This window comes from Rhea pennata, chromosome 1 (genome assembly GCF_028389875.1).
Source record: "Rhea pennata isolate bPtePen1 chromosome 1, bPtePen1.pri, whole genome shotgun sequence".
Taxonomy (NCBI): domain Eukaryota; kingdom Metazoa; phylum Chordata; class Aves; order Rheiformes; family Rheidae; genus Rhea; species Rhea pennata.
The window spans coordinates 125829678-125852493 of NC_084663.1; the positions used below are offsets into that span (position 1 = coordinate 125829678).

Consider the following 22816-nt stretch of genomic DNA (forward strand, 5'->3'; position numbering starts at 1 on the left):
AGCCTTCTCTGATGGCATGACTGGCTGGGTAGATGAGGGAAGAGCAGTGGACGTTGTGTACCTTGACTTCAGCAAGGCTTTTGACACTGTCTCCCTTAACGTCCTCCTAGAGAAGTTCAGGAAGTGTGGGTTAGGGGAGTAGACAATGAGGTAGATTGAGAACTGGCTGAAAGGCAGAGCTCAGAGGGTTGTCATCTGTGGTGTGGTGTCTAGTTGGAGGCCTGTGGCTAGTGGTGTCCCCCAGGGCTCAGTACTGGGTCCCAGTCTGTTCAACTTCCTCATCATCGACCTGGATGAGGGGACAGAGTGCCTCCTCAGCAAGTTTGCTGATGATACCAAGCTGGGAGGAGTGGCTGACACACCTGAGGGCTGTGCTGCCATTCAGAGAGACCTGGGCAGGCTGGAGAGTTGGGCGGAGAGGAACCTCCTGAGGTTCAACAAGGGCAAGTGCAGGGTCCGGCATCTAGAGAGAAATAACCCTAGGCACCAGTACAAGCTGGGGGCTGACCTTCTGGAGAGTAGCTCTGCGAGAAAGGACCTGGGAGTGCTGGTGGATGACAAGTTGACAATGAGCCAGCAATGTGCCCTTGTGGCCAAGAAGGCCAATGGTCTCCTGGGGTGCATTGGGAAGAATGTTGCCAGCAGGTTGAGGGAGGTGATCCTGCCCCTCTATTCAGCCCTGGCGGGGCCTCATCTCGAGTACTGTGTCCAGTTCTGGGCTCCCCAGGACAAAAGAGCTACTGGTGAGTGTCCAGTGTAGGGCTATGAAGATGATCAGAGGACTAGAGCATCTCCGTATGAAGAATGACTGCGAGACCTGGGCCTGGAGAAAACTGAGAGGGGATCTTAACAATGCCTATGAATACCTTAAGGAAGAGGGTCAAGAGCATGGGGCCAGACTCTTTTCAGTGGTGCCCAGTGACAAGACAAGAGGCAATGGGCACAAACTGAAACATAGGAAGCTCCATCTGAATATGAAGAAAAACTTTAGTGTGAGGATGACAGAGCACTCGAAGAGGTTGCCCAGAGAGGCTGTGGAGTCTTCTCCTCTGGAAATATTCAAAGCCCGCCTGGATGTGATCCTGTCTAACTTGCTCTAGGTGACCCTGCTTGACCAGGGGGGTTGGAGTAGATGATCTCCAGAGGTCCCTTCTAACCTCAGCCATTCCATGATTCTGCGATTCTGTGAAGGTATTGGGACAAGGAATAGAAGTAGACAAATTCCCTTCTACTTCTGATACTACATCTAGGAATAACCCAGGGATGACTTCGTGTTACACCACTCCTGTCACTGAGGCTTGACTCATATGATGCTTTTTAGCTTGTATTAAAGAGTCCTATAATCAGCTGGGGACTCATGGTACTAAGCCCTCACGTACGCAGAGCTCCCAGTTTGCGATCAGTGAGGAAACAATGGAATCCTTGTGCGCAGCTGAAGCGCTGCTCTTGCACCACCGCCAGTGATGACAGCTCAATGAGAAAATAAAGGAAGATAAAATTGGGAGCTTCTAACCCATGGAATTGCTCCAAGGCCTATTCTGTGGGAAAATACATCCTACGCTACAGAAAAGGCCAGGGAGACTATCTGTTACAGATTACTTCTTATGCAGAGATTTCTTTACGGAGAGGATGATAACTAAGTTTTCCAAGCTTCCGTTTCCCTCTTGCTTTAAGCTTCTCAAAATCAATCCTGGGAGTCAGGCAGGAACGTATGAAGCTTCCAGTGGGAGAAGAAAAATGGTTAGTCAGGCAAAAGGTTTTCACTCTTAGTTTTTGTTATTTCTAAGATGGAGGAAAACAGCAAAATACAGTGATGTGCTTTTATTGCATGATATACTGAGATAGGACATGGAAAGAGAACACAAGTGTCCTAATATTAAAGCAAACATTGTTGCAGAGAGCCAAATGTTAAGCGCATGCTGCATGCTGTATATAATCAACAGAATCTAGGCAAGGCCTTTTGCACTGACCTGTTACTTAGCATTTAACCTACTGCCAAATCATGGGTACAATTACTGAGATTAGGCAACTGTTTCTACTGTGAGAGTAAAGTATATTCAACTTTTTTGGCAGAGCTCAAAGTTCAATTACCCTGCAGCAAATCAATCAAATATGTGTACAGCAAGCAGTGAAATAGTACAGATGTCATCTCACTGCTTTCAGATGAACACGATTTTTTTTTTAAGAATTTACAAGAAGCATGAAGAAATATTTACAATGTTCACATTATACAGAAGATAAAATGGAATCTCTCAGTGTGATTTAGAACTGCAGAAAACAGTGTTCAGGGCATATGAAGCAGTAAATAACGCACATTTGTTACTAGTAATATATTACGATTACTCTTTATAGGCACTGATATCCATTGTACAGTTTAACATTATATCCTCTTGTTTCAACAGTAAAGTTTGGCATGCAGAGTCAATCATGCATTGAACCATTTGCAAACTCGATAGCCAAACCTAATTTATACACGTTCAGGACAATGTATATTCATCGTGAATGTCACTTAACCAAAAGCAGAATGCTCTGTTCCAATGACATTGTTCTCAACTATGCAAATAAAAGCCGACCGAGGGCAGTGTTTATTATGGCCATGACAACAAGCCAATTACTTAGAAAATTACACATTGTTTCAAGCGAGCCTTTATGCATTTTTGTTACGACCAGTGTAAAGCTGCATTTGTGTCCATGAAATTCTGAAATATGTACCTTCTATCACACTTTAATAAGATTTCCTATGGATTCCAGTCTTATGTAAGTCCGTGTTAAAAAAAAAAACAAAAAAAAAACACCAGGACATTTTAGCCTATTTAACAGCAGCCATGCGAGAGAAATGTTTGGAATAGATACCTTCGATTTCCAACAAGTGTCTACGTAATAACAAGTTTTTTTGTTTGCTATTGTTTGGCTTATTCACAGAGTTGAGGCAGAACTGGGCGGTGACCTGCTACAAAATGGCTGAAGCCAAGCTGGAAATTATGTCCTCTGACTTGTTTTTTAATTATTTTCTACAATGTATTGTTGCATTTTGTTGTAATAAAGAATAATTTCCGCTTTCCCACTACCTGCGACTGTTATTTAGCTGTGGTTACTGCAAATGCATTTATTTTTACATGGCAAATAACCCAATCAATTCAAATTAAAGTGAGACCAAGTTTTGAGAGAATATCAAGTCAACTTGAAAACAAAACTGAATTTATATTTTAATATATCAAAAGAAAACAATTCACTGCCACTGATAAGGTACATATAACAATCAATGGAAATTAAAACAGGACCTGTTAAATACACTAGAAGTTAATTCTCATTGCAGTTGCACAGAATTCATATTCTGAAGCATTAAAGGCATTTAAAAATTTATTTAGCATATCCAAAAACAAATGTTACAAAAAAAAAATTCTTCTATAAACATAGGCAAGAATGTTTAAATATGATAATTTAATGTAAACCAAAATCCTTTAAAATATGCAATACTGTAATCAGAGGTTATTTAAATCCACTGAAGTCAGAACAATCTCCATGGAAGTTAAATATCATCTAAGCAAACGGTTAATTCCCTAATTTTTTAAACAATGATACCTCTATTTAACTCAGTTATTAGTATGTGAATCATCTTAGTCCTAATACAAGATGAAACTCAATGTTATATTTAAAGTTGGAAAAGGCAGTATCCTGACTACTCGCTTCACCAGCAAAACCAGTACTGCTTTCAGATTTGTAGATCATTCAGAGGAGTAGAGCTGTAAGTTTATAATATATACTGCATGACAATGCAATTGCAGGCTCATAAAAATCAGTGAGTGCTCTGGAAAAAAAAAGCTACATAAAAAAACACTGTAAAAGAAATTTTATTTTCCAATCAGATCAGAAAAGCCAGCTATAAAAGTTATTTTCCCAGTCTTAACAAAAAAGTATTTTGTAATTTGACATGATTCCAACAAGGAGAAAATTGCTCAAAGAAATACATTTGGATAACTGTCCCATGCAAAAGTTTAATTATGAAAGCATATTTATGAAGACTTTAGTTTATTGTCCAAAATTGCTTATGTGCACAGATGGAGAGAAAGCACGGCCCAATAAATTGCAGTTACAAATCATCTTAGATATTCTGGGTTTTTGTTTTCGGAAAGAAAAGCACCATTTTTGAATTGCAAGCAAAAATAACTACAGGATACAGGAACACATTCTACTTAGAAACATAAGGCCGTTAAAACAGCTAATGAAATACAGAACATCAAAATTTTTCACTGCTGGCTCATCTCCAAACTAGACTGCCCATGTCCAGGGGTTGAGAGCTGCTAAACGACTTCACATTAAACAGATGATCTCCATGCATTTCCTACAGGAATGTCTCATACCCCAACAAAAGAAGTTACTCCTGGAGCTGCTAGCTGTGCTGGCATGCGCGGGAGATGCCAGCAGGGCTTGGAGATTGAACTATGAGCTCTATTTGAGGTGGTTCCTGTACGTTGAGATGAGGCACTTGGTTTGGTAATGCCTGGCCAGAGGCAGTGTATTAACTGTTGCTCAGTACAAAAGGAGATTTAACTTCTAGCACTGGCAATTTGAGACTTTTCACAAGAGCTAAAACCACTTCAAAAGAAAAGGTCAGACAGTCCAAAGACAAGACCCAGGCAATTCTTACTGCAGTTGTCCAAAGTACATTGTACTTATCTGCCCAATATCTGTCACCACAAATAATACATGTAAATACATTCTGTTTTGTTTTTTGACAACAGATAGGTCCAAAGTTCATCAATCAGCTCTCCTACACTTTGCTGTAGCAACTGAAGATCCCCAGGAGACAATTTAGGCATCCTGCTCTTCACCAAAAATGAGAATGACATTAATCACAGTATCCTTATTTCATTTGTCAGTTTAGTGTATCAAATTTTTACAGAGGTTTGCATAAACATTCACTCAAGTATGTCCACGTTTCTTTGCAGCAATTTTCTGTAACATTCCTTAGGGAAGAGACAGGCCAACCCCCCGTGAAAGAGCAGACACAAGAGCACATATCAGGTATGAATGCATGACATTAAAAACAACATCAAATAGATGAAATTGGTGTTCTACTTCAAGTCTTTGGAATAGGATGCACTTTGGCTTTCTGTCACTTTAAAACAGCCAATTTAACATTGTAGTTCTTCAGAGCTAAATATACTTCAGTTAGTGTTAAGTGAGTAGCAGAACACAGACAACACTAAAGCTAATACCATATGATCTGGGTGTGGAAAGAACGAGAATCAAAATGAATGTTCACAACCTAAACTGAGTAGTGAACTCCTACTTTCTTCAAGTATGGAAAAAGGCACTGTCACACTGTAGCTTGCACTAGCTTAACTATTATCAGTTTCTAAACCAGTTGGTTGAAAGTTTATGTAAGTATCTAGTTAACTTGCATCAAATCTATCAGAAATCCCCATCTCTTCAGCCTCAAAGTCACTCCAAACTTATACTTAGGAGCATGCCTGTAGTGTGTCCTTGAGATACAACATGGTGGGCCCTCGCACTTCTGTACTACGCCAGATGGACTCTACAGCTCACCTCTGGAGAGGGCAGAGCCCGGCTGGCCATGCAAATTCTGAAGTCAGCCTCAATTACCATGCTAAGCAGCGCTTTTTACTCTGCTTCACGTACGTGAAATCAGTCCATTGGCATCTATAACCTAGAAGCTGTGAAAAAAGGCATCTTTTTCCTGTGAACAGAGTATACTTTAAAGAATTCATGTCATCATTATATCACATTATTCTCTGAAACAATGAAAAATTAATGTACTTTTATTTCCTTACAGCAATGTTAACTTTTGTAACAGAAGCATCTTGCTGAAGTAGATAGGCAATAAAGTTGCTGAGAAAAGGTACCAAAGTTCTCTGCAATGGATTTCCACAGCCATCAATACAAGATGAACACATGCTATGTGTAAGAATGCAAGACAAGAGGTAGGAGAACACCAGGACTTGGAGAAGGGATTTTTATTTCATAACAGGAAGGGGAAAACACACAATTTTTCTTTTGAAAAAGGAAAGTATTACCCAAGGGGAAATCATGCTTAACCAACGTGATAGCCCTCTGTGATAGAATGACTGGCTGGGTAGATGAGGGGAGACCAGTGGATGTTGCCTATCCTGACAAGGCTTTTGACACTGTTTCCCATAACATCCTCATGGGTAAGGTTAGAAAGCGTGAGTTAGATGAGTGGACAGTGAGGTGGATTGAGAACTGGAGGGCTATGAAAAAGATTAGAGACTGGAGCCTTTCCTCATAAGAAAGGTGTCGAGAGAACTGGGCCTGTTTAGCCTGGAGAAGACAGAGGGGATCTTATCAATATCTACAAACGTCTGAAGAGAAGGGTGTAAAGAGGATGAGGTCAGATTCTTTGCAGTAGTGCCCAGGGACAGGACAAGAAGCAACGGGCACAAACTGAAATATAGGAAGCTCCATCTGAATACGAGGAAATATTCTTTAGTGTGAGGATGACAGAGCACAGGAAGAGGTCAACCAGATAGGTTGTGGAGTCTTCTTCTCTGGAGATACTAAAAATCTGCCCAGATGCAACCCTGTGCAATGTGCTCTAGGTGACCCTGCTTGAGCAGGGGGATGGGACTAGATGATCTCCAGAGGTCCTTCCAACCATGACCATTCTGTGATTCTGTGATCACCTTAGGATTCATGTAATGGACAACGGATGAAATTCTGGTCCCAGCAAAGGCTAGTGTAGCTTTGGTATCTACTTCCAAGTGATCAGGATTTTATCCACTATGTTATTATTAGCTGTTACTTACAGGTACATACTAACATATGCTCACATCTCATCTCTAGGATTCACAGGTAAAAGTAGAAAGAAAAACAGAGGAAAAGCAGAACACAAAAAAGAGTGTACTGTTAAATTCTCTAATTGCCATCTTGAATTAAGAACTTCAAAACAGTTGAAGTTACAGAATTTTGAGGTGTAACAGCAAAAGCTTTAGAATATATCCCCTCTATTAGGGCTGTAAAATTATTGCTATTAAACCAGCATACTCTGATGATATTCTGGTTTGTACTCAAAGGGATACTGCCCTCAGCCTTCAGGCCCAGGGTATGGTGCAGCAAGTTACAAAGATTCATGTGAGAAAAAGAAACCAACCAGACAAGAGAGAATAGTGCAAAGTTAGTCCTTTTAGTGTAAAAGGTTTCTGAAACATTGCTCAAGAATTCCCTACTTCAGGGAATTCTGACAGTTTGCAGTAAGAAGTGAAGGGGATTACACAGATCTGTAGGAAATGCAGACAACATTCAGAATAAAATAAGTGACCTCCCTCAAAGTGGAGGTACTTTTGAGAAGTATGACAGAGCATCACATCTGTACCCGCGCTATGCTCTCAATACAGATTCCTGATCTTTAAAGACCTGCTGTAGGAAGAAAGAAAATAAAAAAAAAAATCCCAAACCATAAATGAAACCAAAACAAAACGAAGTTCATTATACAAGTCCATTAAATTACAGAAATGCATAATAAGCCAAGATAAAGTGCTACAAAATGATTAGTATTTTTTTTTTTAATTCAGTAGCGCTCCTCTTGCTTTATTTAATACTGGTGATAACAGGAGATAGTTCAATTGCATTGGCTGAAGTGGAATTCACAATGTCTTCATATTGTGGGGGTGGATCTAAGTGTTGCTCAGTTTCACTTCTTATACTGATTTCACCAGTGGCTTCCTCATATGAAGGAGGAGGATCACAGTTCGATAGCCTTGTGGATATTGAGTCTGACCGTCCATCTGTATAGCTCAGGCCTCCTGGAGAGAGCCCACTGACTTCATACATTTCCTCCTGTGGGGAATGAACAATGCTGAGAGGCTGCGGAAGTGGACCTCTGCCGTCAGCCTCAGCACCATCACCCATCGCTTCGTGGGCTCCCCTACGCATGTACACGGACTGTCTACGCATTTTCTTTTTAAACAGGCACCTCCATATGACAAAAATGACAATGAGGATAACAAAAAGGCCAATGATTAATGGAAATGCAAGGTAAAATGAATACCAGGTATGTCCTGTGTTACTTTCTCCCTGAAGTCCATTTTTGTAGACTTTCCAGAACTCCTTCTAGAAGAGCAAGACAGGATAAGTCAGACACTATAAGACAATTAAAACATACTTTAATCAAGTTGCTTTAAACGAATGAGAAAAAAAAGTACTGATGATCAAAATAATTGGTATGGATATGCACATAAAATAAATTTCCAAGTTTCCTTTTGATATACTAATTAACTTTTGATACAGTTACTGACAGAGTTTTTTTTAAACCAACTCCTCATTGCCTGCAAGATTTCTGCACCACCACTTAATATTTATAATATTTACAAAGCTGCAGCAGAGCCAGTAATAGGTAAGAAATATAAGCACCATGTATCTCAGACAGCTGTGGAACCAAAGTTTTTCTGCACCACTCATGGTCAAAAGTTAGATTTCTTTATTTAATTATAATAATGTACTAATACAATTTGACAGGGAAATGCTGTTTTAGAGTGATTGAACATTCTGTCAAAGGATAACTGTGTTGTGCTGTCATCTCATAATTCACACTTCCCCTACCCTCTATAAAACAATAGCTGTCAGTTTAGAGTTATTTCAAATTCTCTGTTTATAGTTAAAAATAACTTCAGCAGTATGCGAATTTCACAGACACACAGCTTAATATATTCTAAAAAAATGTTAACTCAGCTACAGATAAATGGAATAAAGTGAAAATATGAACAAGGCAGAACAAAAAGATGAAAGGGGACATAGTACTTAACACTTTTGACTATATTACTAATATGCACAGGTAGGAAGGAGCACAAAGGATCATGTCATCATCCAACTCTCCCTGCAGTGAACGCTATGCAAAACTAGTACAAAGAAAAGCATATCGTGCCTCAAAAAGTAGTCATCCTGATGTGTAACAAAATCTCTCTTAGAATCAAGATGGATTTTCACTCTGCTTTATAGCAAGGTATAATTCACGAAAAAACCAAAACCAAACACCATGCCAGAAACTCCGAACTCAAACTAAAATGCAGATGCCTCTCCATATTCATGCCAGCATCTATTTATCATGACACTGCACATCTCACATGCAAATATTTAAAATGTTCACCAAGAAAACCGATACGGTCATTGCTCAGTTATTAGCAAGTGTTTTATTCAGGTTGCAGACTGACTAATTTTGTGAACAAGCAAATCAGACCCATCAAATTTTATTAGTTCAGGACTGCTACCACACGAACACCACTGAACAGGTATCACCGAAACATTGACCTCTGAGGCACATTGAATCCAGTAGCGGTTTGGCCCCTCTACTGTGGAGACTGAGCTTGCCCTGTGCAAAACCAGAGCCAGGAGAGAAGGTGCAAAACACATGCTCATGATGTTTTAGGTTCAGAATTTACTAAGCTTAGGAGCAACACCATATGAGCTTGCCAAGTCATTTCACATATGACCAAAACAGTCCCTGGAGAATACACACAGCTAGGACAAATGTCTAGTTATTTGCATTAAATTATCAGCTATCATGAGACTCCTTTCTATTTATTAGATCAGTTCTTCATGTAGCCACAGTCAGTGCAAGTATTTTTTAAAATAAAGTTTATTTCTCTAACTTCTACAGCAATCTGGAATCAAATGTGTTCCCTAAATTCCAAGGGAATTAGCGTCACAAGCAAGTCTTCATTGTGTCTCTTTTTGACAAAACAGAGGTCCAAATAATCTAAATTAAGCCAGGAAGCATGGATTCCAAAGTAAACAAGTCATGGAAGATGCTTTGTCAAAAGCATCAAGAGAGAAGCAATCAAATTGTTTCTCTCTAAACCTAAGAGATCATGTATAGGGTCATGTGAGGTCATGTGAGAGGTCATGTGAGAGAGGCATTTGCTGTATGATATGGCAAGGTGGTATCCTACATGACACAGGGCTGGCTGCAGCACTAAATGACTGTTCATAGACACATTGTGCTTTTGAGTGGTTTCTTTTGAGCATAGATATGCTTCACAACTGCTTCTCAACATTCCTCTCACGTGAGATGTTGTTAATCACACCCAGGGTGGCACATTGTATTTCAGGCTGCCTTCTGCCCAGGGCACAGACAACCGCTGGGGAAGGGAGGTAAAAGCAGGGAGATGGATGAAGCCTCTGAATTCCATGCTGAATACTGCAGACTTGAGGTCTGACTAGACAAAGTAAAAGCAATAAAAATGTAATTATATGTTAAAAAAAAAAAACTTTTTTTTCTTGTACTGTCACTCAAAAAGAAAACTAAGATTTGCTTAATCAGTCAACTGTGCTCAGATTACTAAACAACTCCAATACAAATGACAGTAGAAATTTGCAACAGATGAGAACAATTCTGAAACTATAGGAAAAAAGGGAGACAGACCATATCTTCAAAAGGTTGAAAAAAAGAGTTGGAAAATCACAGAATGGTCTGTATTGACTTCAATCCCCAGATACACACTTCAAATTATATGCTATTTGTCATCCCCATGGCTTTTACAAATACCTCACTAAATATTCAAGGGTCCATGTCTAACCAAAGGAATGCTTTATCAAGTTATACAAAGGTCAGTCATACTTTCAGCACCATTCAATATTTTCAATAATGGTGGGAAGAAAAGGTTTGGTTACTATATATGGAGTTGACACCAAAATGAGTGGAGAGCATCAGAATTCAAAACAAACGAGAAATTTGGGTTGTTGTCAGCAAGGAACAGAAATAACATTGTTTATCTTTCTTGAAATTTCCTAAGCAAGAATAATTAGCCATTCATACACAGAATGGAGAATGACTGTATAACAGCTGAACGGAAGTCAACAATGCCATTTCCCCAACACTATGGGAAATTCTGTACCGGAATTATAAGCAGTAATATTGTCCGTTAGACATGTGAAAGAGTCAAAGATTCCCAACACAGTTCAAAAAAAAAAAAAAAAAAAAAAAAATCCTGAATTCTGCTTGGAAGCAGGTTTTTTGTTTTTATTATCCAATCAACCATGAAGAAAAACAAGGTCGAAGTTATCCTTTCACATCTACTGCCTCCATGACCTTGGTGAGTACCTTACCCTCAATGCTACACCTGAAGAGGGAAACTTGTAATGATAGCTCATCTAAACTGACTGAAAATCAAAGATGCTTTCTACACAACTTTAAGGTACCTGCAGATCTGGTAAGATGCTTCCTTGCAGATCATGGAAGCTAACGTGCGTGTGGGAAACGGTTTCTGGCCAGAGAAGGGGTCTAGAATATACTTTGATACAGACTTTGACATGAAAAGAAGTTAGAGCATGTGCACATCCCTTTAGGTACCTCATAGGCCAAAAAGGCCTCTGTATCAATGGTGAGGGCTACACATTCACACCATAGATGTGCATACGAACAAACAATCTAAGAAGAATCTTGGGGCTGTTGTAAAGCATCCACATAGCGATATGTCAGTGAACAATGAGGAGCGCTTAATTATCCATTTAAAATTAAGATAAAAATGAGAAGTTTTATTACTGGCAAACAATTTCTCAAAGATAAAAGCGTATTTAAATGATTATCTGCATTTCTCTGTCAGAAGACACTTCAAGACAAAGCTAGTACATGTGGATGCCAAATAGTCAAAATAGTGTGGATTCATACTGAAAAATGACTGTAGAAACAGCTACGAGGGATTCCATCCATTGTTGGATGTGAATCTCAGATCAACTGTGTTGATTTTAAAAGAATATATATAAAGTGGAAAACCTAACTTAAAAAAAAAAGAATTTTTTTTTTAAAGATCACCAGACAACTAAGATGATCTGTGGTACCTATTTTCTTTCTATTTGGCCTGAATACATCTAAATACATCTTTAGCTGGAATAAATAATAAATGTATTCTTAATTAAAAAAAAAAAAAAAAACAGGCAAAGGTTGATTATTATTATTGTTATTTCTACCAGAAGCAAGCTTTTCACTCCACCATTCTGCTGCCTCAGCAGCAAAGAAGTAAAACAATATAATGGTTGCTTGAGTCAAAATTTGTAAAGCTTTACTGAAAGACAGCAAATATACTAAGCAAGGATGTATCGTTTTTAAGGCTCCATAGAGAAGAAAAGTACTTTTGACAAAAACAAAGAAATCAGTTTACCCTTGTTAATGTACTTTGTGTTGGAGTCAGGACAGGAAATAGTAACCTTACACCAGAGAATAAGCTGTAGACGGCATTTCAGCAGTGTTTCTCCATGTTACTGTCAGCTTAGCTCTATCTGCTGGAGAAAATGTCTCCATAAGTTCTTCAGAAAGCTGAAATATCAGCACTCCTTCTCTTCACTCTGCCCCAGGGCAAAGCAGCAGAAAGGCTGTTTTTCTAAGAGTGGCAGGCAGTTAGTTCAGAATGGAGGGGGGAAGATCTGTATGAGTGTGGGAGGTGTTCAAGTTAATAGTGTGACTAGAGAGGTGCATAAGGAGCTTAAGGTAAGAGTTTAAACTGCCTTAAGGATCAAAATACACTCCATTTTCATTTACATACAAGGCAAAGCAAATATCAAGACATTTTAGAGCCCCTCAAGAATTATAGCACTTCAGGTCTAAGCCTACCTCACAAAGACAGAGGAACGTTCTGTACGCAGGTGAAAATTTATGTATTTGTTTAGTCCTAAAAAAAACCCAAAACCCAAAGCCAAGAAAAAGGCTTGCTTTAAATTTTCCTCTTCAAAAAAGAAAAACAAAAAGTATTAGTGTACCAAAGTTTCCAGTCTGTATTTCTGCAAGCCAAATAGCAAAGAGAACCACAAAGAGTATTAGTTCCAGACAGAATTAGCAGAAATCACAAGAAACTAATACTTAAAGTTCAAGTTACTCAAGCTCAGCTTCCAAGCAGCCTGCCCTCTACTCTGCCATCCCACAACTATGCTACTCTAGACACACTAGAGCATAAGCCATGTGGCCAAAGTCAAATAATGTCCATAACCAAATGAAAACATGAAAAACTCTAATGAATCTGCACAGTGCAAAGACTCTTACAAACTGCTATGAAAAAATGGTGGAGGGGGTAAGAGGGGAGGGAAAAGCACAAAACCCAGAAAGCAGTTATAGAATTAATACAGAAAGTTAAAGAGTAATTTAGAAGTTGTAAATCTTACACCAAATGCCCCTTCCATAGTTGCTGATCTCTTAATCCAATAACAAAAAGGACGTTCTTTTTACTTCACAAAATTATTAACTTGTGATTTACGAGGACACTGTAGTAATCATTTACCCTAAAGCACTGCCTAACTAGGAATACAAGGTGTATATGTCCTTAAAAGGCTGAAAAACTAAGTCGGCCATAGAATTAGATACCTGCAATGGAAAAGACTTAGAAAATATCTAATGCATATTCTCGCCAGGAACCACTTTTCTGCACGTTTCTTATTGTTTATGCAAGTGCAGTTTGAAACAACATGAAGAACAAAAAAAAAAAAAAAAAGAAAAAAAAATCTCCCCAAATGCCAACAATCTCTCAAGGGCATCACACCTAACTCGCAAATTGGCCATAACTGCCATTTTAAAACTCTTCCATCAGTGCATTTCTAATACTTTCCTATCATTATCTATTCAGAATATAGCCAGCATTTAGCCAGCTAGGTCTGCACAATGAATCAAAGACGTGACCCACATGAAAGGTAAGGACGGTGACACCATGCTGAGAAGGTAAGCTGAGGCCTTTGTTACTTTCTGACAGCCTTAAGTAACTCCTGGTCCCTGCTCTCACTTGTTTTAAAGGCAGAGTAACATTATGCCAATCAGCAGACTGCCCAGTATGTAGAGGACAAACAAAGCAATAATGGCAAATGAGTGTATCTGCTAGGCTGTTTTCGTCTAGTCTGCATCAGTTTCAGGTGGCAGGAAAAAATTCATCTCTTCTCTGCCAGATAAATATCCAGTATTCACAATTAGACACATACCAATGCTAAAAGCCTTATTTAATCACATCGCTTTAGTGCTGGTGCTGACAAGTTTTGAGCTGCTTGCTAAGCTTTTTAGTTATTTTTTGTTATTTATATACACATTTTTTATATATATATACACATAAATATACACATACGTATTTTGTATACACGCACACACATATTTTGTATACACGCACACACACACACAGAGGAGGAAGAGCGAGAAAGGGCAGCTATACAGAGGACCTTGCAGTTTCTGCAGTATTCAAAGTAAGATTTGTGGGAAGTAGGGAATACTGGCAAATAAACAGCTATGACTGTTATGACTTCTTTTTTAACCCTAATGGAGCATAACTTCTTGAAAAATAAGAGTTAAAACAAATATCAGTGCTGCAGTTGCATCAAGATATTTTGCACATTAACCTTGAAACAAATTCGAGTCTCTCAACAACCTTTGACTACTGGTCAGTGACCATACACAATGCTACCATTTCTGCAGACTATAGGTATTACATATAAATAGCTTTATGGGTCAGCCATAAGGTCCACCTAGGCCATTCTTTTCTCTCTGACAATGCATAGGGGTTGCCAAAGGAGAGTACAAGCACAAGCAGATAGCAATACTCTCCCAGTTTCCACATATTTCAGGAACTTCATTAACTAAAGCTGGCCCCTTTCATTTGATAATCCTGGACTGATTTATCTTTCATTCATGTCATTCGTTTCTTCTCCTTATAAGCTTCTAGCATCCAAGACATCCTGTGGCAAGGCAGCTCACAGCTCTCCTACCTGTTGTCAGAAGGGCTTCTGTTTGCTTTGAACATGCATCTTCTAGTTTCCTTTGATGTCCTCTTTGCTCTATCAGAAGCATGGCAAGTGACTGCCACCATGATTTCTGCTCAGTCTCTTCATGCTCCTTATAGACATCTGTCATATCTTTCCTGATTTAACTCTTTTCCAATCTAGTTGTTGTTACAGAAGTCTTTTCATATCTTTGATCAACTGTCACCCTTCTCTGGGCCTTATTTAGCTTCTACATTGCTTTCTAACAGCTAGGGAGACCAGAACTCTACACTGCATGTTCAAGATGCAGGTACACAATGGCGTAATTATGTTCTCTATTTCAGTTCCTTTCCTAGAATTTTTGGTATTCAGTTTGCTTTTATCCTATTTTTTTTGACTGCCAAGCATTGACTTCACAGACTCTCTATAAATGCAGATGTTGTTCCTGAGTTCAGTTCAGAGTCAATCGTATGTATAAAATGAGGAATGTTTCCTATTCTCCACTACTTCGCACTTGTCAGCACTGAATTTCTCATTCTGTTTTATCCACCCAGTATCTAAAAGAACTGTGAATTCTTCCCTGTTGGCTCTACTCTACCTTCCTAACACTTATCTTTATTAACTTTATATTTTGATAAGACTTCTGAACATATCGAACAGCACAAAATCCCCAAGCCCACAAAGCATTAAGGGTATTCAGTATTTCAGTGACAAGTATCTATGTATCCTTAACATACGCAATGCAGCCAGGACACACAAGTCTTACTAAATTACTGTAAGGATGGATACAGCTTAGGGACAACGGACTACATAAAGCCCAAGCAAAGGAGGCTGGTTAGACACGACTGCAAGTGCTTAAGGGGAGTACCTCAGCAAGCTACCAAAACCAGAACAAAGCAGCTAGGGAAAAAGCTGTGAGTAAAAGAAATGGATGATTGGCCATAGACTTTACTGAGAATTTCCTCTGCAACGTGACATGGAAAGGCTGCAGCAAGGCAGGAAAAATAACTGTTTCTGCTTCATTGTTTCTCAAGTACCTCTTCCATGGAAAAACTATCTACCAAAAACACAGAATGCTCCCAAAGATTTGAGAGAGAAAAATAAGCTGACCTGAGAGGCAACACGTTTAGGTTATGCCTTCACAAGTGGCTTTAACTTTTCATGCTACTTAAGAAAACACAATACTGTGTTAAAATTTTACGCCAATTGTGTCATGGTATGTGCTGGCCTTCATTAAACGATGAACTGTCATTAGGAATCACCATACCAAGCAAAGGTTGGAAGGTAAAAGTATGTGTGTGCATGCACTTTAAACATCACAATGAAGAATTTTTGAAGAGACATCACACAATCCACTGCTTCATTTTCATAAATAAGAAATTTTTCATTCCAGTCTTCCATCTCCCTAGGTATGGCCTCCTATGAAAAGATGCCAAGTATTTCAAAAGCTGAATATGCTTTTACTGTAGACAGCAATTTCTGATGTAGCCATTGAAGAGTGAAATTATATAATCTTTGTAAATTATGAAAGAAGGGTAGTGTTCCCTGTGCTATTCTGCCTGTTCTGCCCATTAACCCATAGACCTACAGGTCTCTCTCACATTAAAAAAAACATTTATTTTTGATTGCACTGCATTAAGCATGTCAGATGCCACAATCAAATATCTGTGTGTCATTTTGATTTGTAGGGAAGCAACTTAAGATATATTGGGTATGATCTGCAGATATTGCTGCAGAGACACTGGCCCACAAGCTTCTTTGAATTAGCAAAACCAACCTGCTAAGTGCCAAGTATCCTCCTGGCACATTGCAAACTTCTGCATATATACTTATGCAACAATTTTGTGTGGCCATACCTGCTTTAGCAGAGAAGTCCACTGAACTTAGTAAATTATTGCCTTTGTACAACATATGGCAACACTGAAATTCTTACTCTTACACTGTTTTAGACCAGGGCTGCTTGTCAAGACTGTCTGGGTGTCCGTAGATGTTAACTTCAAGAAAGTCACTTCTCTTCCTGAAAATTTTTAGACTACTGATAGTCTGAGCACCAAACACTTGGCTAGCTACACCAGCACACAGGATTCAAAGGTGTATTTTAAAAAGAATGCATTGAGTTCCTCACTCATTTCCTGTGAATATATTCAATAAACAAACTGTTTCACAAGCAATGGCACAAAAGATTTGTGCCCTTTGCTTCTAAATCTTTTCCACAAAAGCCCCAATCCTATGATTTCCTCCATGCAATAAAACAGCATCTGTGATGTCTAGGTCAGATCTAAGTGTATGATGATAGGAGAAGTAGCACACATCATTTGACTAAGTATTACTGCCAAGCAAACAGAATAGATAATGACAAAGTTCTGTCCACTTTTCCTCAAGCAGGGATACTATTTCAGGTTACTTTTCTTCCCAGCTGCTAATTCTCACAGAATCTGTAAGAGCTTAATTATCTCTGAGACTTCTGCTTCCTTTCAAATTTGGTTTAATTGGCCAAAAGATTCAAAAGTTATTACTCTGCAGTCTTATCCCTCCCCAGTGTGCAAATCTCATTTGCTTAGAGAATCAGACCAAAAAAGAAAAACAAATGTAGAGTAATGCTGGAAAGCTTATGAGTATTTAGCTCACTTAACATGCGTATCCACAAAAACATACCGTCTTTTCCTCATTTTCAAAAGCTTCTCTTGCTTCTTCATAGGTGCAGATTTCTTCTCGGCATTCATGCTCTATATCACCTTGCTTTAATTCTTCCAAAAATCTGTTGGCTCTTGGGTATCTTTTTAACACAGAATTGGCCTTGTCCTCTGTTAGAAATACTGAATAAGAGGAAATATAACAAAAGTCACTTCTAAAATACGCAAAACTTTTAAAGTATCTGAAACTTCATGGTAAGTTGCTGAAAGAAAATGTGCTTTTAGATTTTTCTTTTTCCTCTCCCTAGGCTCTCCCTTTCATTTAACATTTACTTCAGGATTTAAAACCTGTGCCCAAGAAGAGGTCTCAGAAGAGACAAACACATGCTCAAGTGATTTCTTAAACTAAGGTGACAGACAATAAATAGACAAATATTTGCCTGTGAACAGGTCCAAAACCAATGGTAAATGCCTGAGCACATCAAAGCCTGAAAGTTCAGAATTTTTTGAAGATATTAGTATTTCTGAATATTATCCAGCCACAGGCATACACTAAAAAAGTTGCATTTATCAAAGTTTAAGTCTAACTCATATATATTTCCTTAGCAATTTTGAAGCTAGTTTTCTACTTTCACTTCAGAAATGTCAACTCTGAAACAGTAAAGTCTTCAGAGAGTGAAGAAAGAAAAAGAAAGGAATACTTTATTCTTCTCCTGAATCATATGCATAAAATCTTAATATAGCACTGTTTTACAACTATAAGGACTTATTCCTCAAGAACCTAGAGAGTCACTCATTGAAGCAAAGAAAAAAAAGGGGGGGAAGATAATCCTTGAAGTTCTGACACAGGTGTTTTTTATTTGCTTGCTTTAGTAACATTTCTGGGTGTTGTTTTCTGTTCAAAGAGATGGGAGTAATCTCATCTTCTGACCTTCCATCCTTCCCTCAACTTTCCTGACTAATGATTTTTACAGTAACATAAAACCAGAACACTCCAAAATCTGGAGGACAGACTAGCTCCCAAATTATGTCTGCGGTGTATGATGCAGAAATTCTTCGGCTATTTCAGGCCAGAAAGCAAGAAAACTACATCTGTGAAACACTGTTTGTGGATTGTGACTGTGTGCAACTGTGACTGTGTGCAACTGGGGCAAATTAGTTCAATTCACTGTCATACTTGCATAGTCACAGTTCTCCTGATCTATGGTATCACCTTTGCATTGGTTCATTTACAGCTATCCAACATACCATTGAAGATAAACTCTTACTGTCTGCAGAACAACAGAGACTGACTTCTTGTTACATTGACTTGAAATGATTTATCTATGATTTTATGCAAATTAGTTTGCTGTGTTTTTTTGTAAATAATCATTTTTAAATATTAAAAAAGGAAGGAACAAGACTAAAAGACGAGCACTGAATTGTGCTTTCTTACAGGTTAGACATGGTGACATTTTTCAGCAAGGAGGCCTACTATCATAATGAGGCTGATCTACTGATTTATTTTACTGAACAAACTGAAATTAATGTATCTGATGTGTACTTACTTTATAAATCATTAAACTTTGTCATCTTCCTTTTGCAAAAGATCAAATATTTGAAGATTAAACTCAGTGATCCCAATCAGTCATTCTTATGTTTTCAGTTGAATACATAATTTAGGTACAAAGTTTGTGCGAGACAGGTATTTACAAAATAACCTGCTACATGCAAAACAGACAACTTTTACACATAAAATTACCAGGCGCATACATGCATCACACAGATTACACTATCAGTCATGCTGACAGTGCATACAACTCTACAATTACTGCAATTTTCATTTTCTACAGCACTGCAAGTTAGCACATGGGTGTTTTTCACTGTGTAAGTTCACTAAATGAAGTATAAACTGATGTTCAAAAGTCTCTTCCAAAAGAGAGAGACAGCTTCTTCCAATTTCCCACACAATTCCCTAGCTCCCCTCTAAGCAAAGGCCTGAAAAAACAACTTTCTTTCGACATGCCTGATCACCTAAATGTGATGTGATTAGGGATTTGTCCTCATCAGAAAGACTGCAAACAACTATGTACAAGGATGAACTTTCAGTGCTCTACCTACTTCTCATCAACTCTTCCTGTGAGCATTCCTGAAGCTGAACAACCTACAGTCCAGACACTCCTAAAAGCGTCCATATGTGGAGTCACTGAAGAGCAGATAATGCACTATAAATCAACAATTTCCGTTCCTTCAGAGGATGGGCCTAGGGAATCTTATTTCACAGATGGAACAATCCCCGCCCCCAAAAAACCAACAATGAGAGTAACTATTATAATTTTGGATTGTGTGTGGAAGGAAAAAGGACTGAAGAGGAAAACATAAGCAGCCAAAAATACAATGATTTAAAACTACTAGCTCTTAGAAGTAAAACACAAATTTTTGTTTCTACATGGTTTCCAATTTACCAGAGAAGCAAACTGAGAATGAAGGTTTAAAAGCTGGAATGTCATACCATATTGTGTTCACTATACGTTAGGATGAGTTTCTAAGTAATGCTTTAGCATTCCAAGAGGAGCTAAGCATATGCCTCTGCTTCAAAACATGACGAAAAACAGTAAAACATTAAAATAATTCAATATTCATGAATGGCCAAACTATAATTATCTTTAAAAAACTCTTTATTTTGCATTTCATATTCAGAAAGGGTGTCTCAAGCAGTCTCTCAAGCTGCAGTACAAAAACCCACACAGAGACAAAAAAGCCCAATAAAGAGAATGAAGTGCACAGTATACTAATTCTGATTGATAAACCTTGTGATTAGTCCAGATCAAGAATGCTTTTGACCCTGCAAGACTAAAAAAAAGCAGCAAAACTGCTTATATGTTTGTTTTGATTTGGTATTTTTAATGCTTCACAGACTCCTAATGGCTTTAAATTCTTATTCAGAAATCAATATAAATATCAATTCAGAAATCAATATAAATGTAGCAGGGAAGCACAAAAAACACACCACATGCTCATCAAAGCTATCTTGGTGGAGGTACTGATTGAAAGATATTGATTTAATGAGAATCAGTCACTCTCTGATGAATTGTCTAAAAGAGATAATGGAATCATATTGCAGAAACCACTAACTTCATAGTATTCCATGACGACCATAATGTAGACCTTCAGTTGTAATGGCTTAGAATCATGCAAAAAACCTGTGTTGGATGTCCACCTAGGCAGGCTACAGTGTGGCTGATTTCACTATTGCTATTACTATGAAGCTCAAGATGATCAAGGAAAAATTGCACACAGCAAGAATAAAGTATGAAAGCAAGATTAAATCTAATTAGTAACTTTGTTGAGGAGATAACTAACTAATACAAGATAATGAAAAAATTAAAGTTACAGTTTTGGTGTTTTGTAAGATAGCCACAAAATATAAGTAATTTTAAATCCTTTCATCTCCCCCCAGTCACTTTTTTGGTAGAATATATATGTAATATACAACTACCAAATTTGATGCACTGGAACACGTATCTATTTCTTCAAACATATTTACCCTCAATGCTCTCTGTGTGCAAGTAATACTTGGCTTTTAGCATTAGAAATATACAAAAACACCATTTCAAAGTCTTAGTTGTGAGTGATTACTATTAAAGGGTATAATATAGTCAGCTCAGTTTATTATGCATTCTCAGGAAAACTTGTGTGCAATTATAATGGCAAAGTGAGAGTGCTGGTGGATGACAAGTTGACCATGAGCCAGCAATGTGCCCTTATGGCCAAGGCCAACGGTCTCCTGGGCTGCATTAGGAAGAGTGTTGTGAGCAGGTCAAGGGAGGTGATCCTGCCCCTCTACTCAGCCCTGGGGAGGCCTCATCTCGAGTACTGTGTCCAGTTCTGGGCTCCCCAGGACAAGAGAGACATGGAGCTACTGCAGAGAGTCCATCAGAGGGCTGGAGCATCTGCCCTATGAGGAATGGCTGCGAGAGCTGGGCCTCTTCAGCCTGGGGAAGACAAGACTGAGGGGGGATCTTATCAATGTGTACAAGTACCTGAAGGGAGGGTGTCAAGGGGATGGGGACAAACTCTTTTCAGTTGTCCCATGTGACAGGACAAGAGGCAATGGGCAGAAATTGAAGCACAGGAAGTTCCGCCTGACCGTGAGGGGGAATTTCTTCCCTGTGAGAGTGACAGAGCACTGGACCAGGTTGCTGAGCAGGGGGGTCGGACCAGATCTCCAGAGGTCCCTTCCAACCTTACCGATTCTATGATTCTATCATTCTTTGAAATAGAAATTCAATCTGAAACAAACAAAAAAGTTGCTAAATGACGTATTTGTATATTATGAAAATATGGAGTATACATTTTGTTTTATACTCCACCTAGCTCAAAACCTCCTACAAAGCTCTTAAAAAAGTACCACACATGATGTGTATCAAGCCTATCTTCCTCCAAGAGTTGCATGGTTGAATGCATGTCTGTCTAATTTAATCCTATACTTATAACAGTTACTTTTATAGCCTCTAAAGCCTGCAAGATCATGCATCAAGAACTTGGCCAAAGCAGTATGCTCACAACAATTACACAAACACTACACGCAATAAGGCAGAGTCCTCACAAGGAGTAAGGCAGGCATCTGGCATTGAATTATACTGGAAATGAAGTCTAAACTATTTTCCAGATTATCCAATCACACTTTTTAATAAAAAGCAGTTTCTTAAACTCCTGCCGCTATAGTCTATTTGGTGCATTATGAAAGTCACCTTTTTAAATTACAGACAGAATCTACAACATAGGTTCATATTAAAAAGAAATTACAATTCTTGATAAGCTCTGGAGATCTGTACTCATCTCATACAAGATAAGTCTCAGATCTACCACTCCCTGCTAAGTCTCAAAGCATTCTTTAATGCTTAAGTGGAAGAAGACTAGAGAAAGGAAGAAGTGGTACTTTGGATCAGTGAAGTCCAAAAAAATAAATAAAAGTATTCCATATTCCGTAACAAAAAATACTAATAAAGCATACTTCTTCCCCATATTCCTACTCCTCCAGCCCTCAAATATAAACAATACCATCAAACAGCTTGAGTACTCGCAGAACAATTTAGCTTGCCATAGCCCTTTCTCTTTACCCATACTTATTCTTCCCCTAACACCTTCAAAAGATTTAGGCAAGGACACAAAGAGTCCATGAGAGTGGATAAATACATCTGAGCCCTGCCTACTGATGCTATCACAACCAAGGAAAACATGCTTGTCTTTAGTGACAGAAGGAGCAGAAAGCAGCAGTGTAGAAAAGTCTCTTAGCACACCAGTGTTGCAGAAGCAAAGCCCAAAACATTTTGGGCACCAAAGCTTCTGGTAAAAGCTCTGATGAGACATTATTCAGCCTCTACTTCCCTGCCTCCTTATCAAGTAGACTAAATCCACCACTGAATACTAAAAATAAACATTTCATTTTAAGTTAGAAGTGGTAGCTACTGTTAAATGTGAATCTTTCTCCAGATTATCTT

At 38.5% G+C, this 22816-nt stretch overlaps 1 protein-coding gene across 3 annotated transcripts in view; it reads right to left on the reverse strand.

Moving 5' to 3' along the window:
• Positions 1–5767: 5767 nt before the first annotated feature.
• Positions 5768–22816, reverse strand: part of PRRG1 (proline rich and Gla domain 1) — a 36791-nt gene continuing 19742 nt past the window's right edge. The window contains exons 3-5 of one of the 3 annotated variants that reach the window (XM_062599936.1): positions 17356–17516; positions 8030–8091; positions 7689–7818 (exon numbers count right to left, since the gene is read on the reverse strand). In XM_062599936.1, coding sequence (XP_062455920.1) covers positions 7776–7818; positions 8030–8091; positions 17356–17516 — 266 coding nt within the window. In that variant the 3' untranslated portion in view covers positions 7689–7775. Of the gene's footprint in view, positions 8092–17355; positions 17517–22816 lie in introns of all 3 variants that reach the window. The other 2 variants (XM_062599928.1, XM_062599918.1) reach the window with 2 other exon arrangements.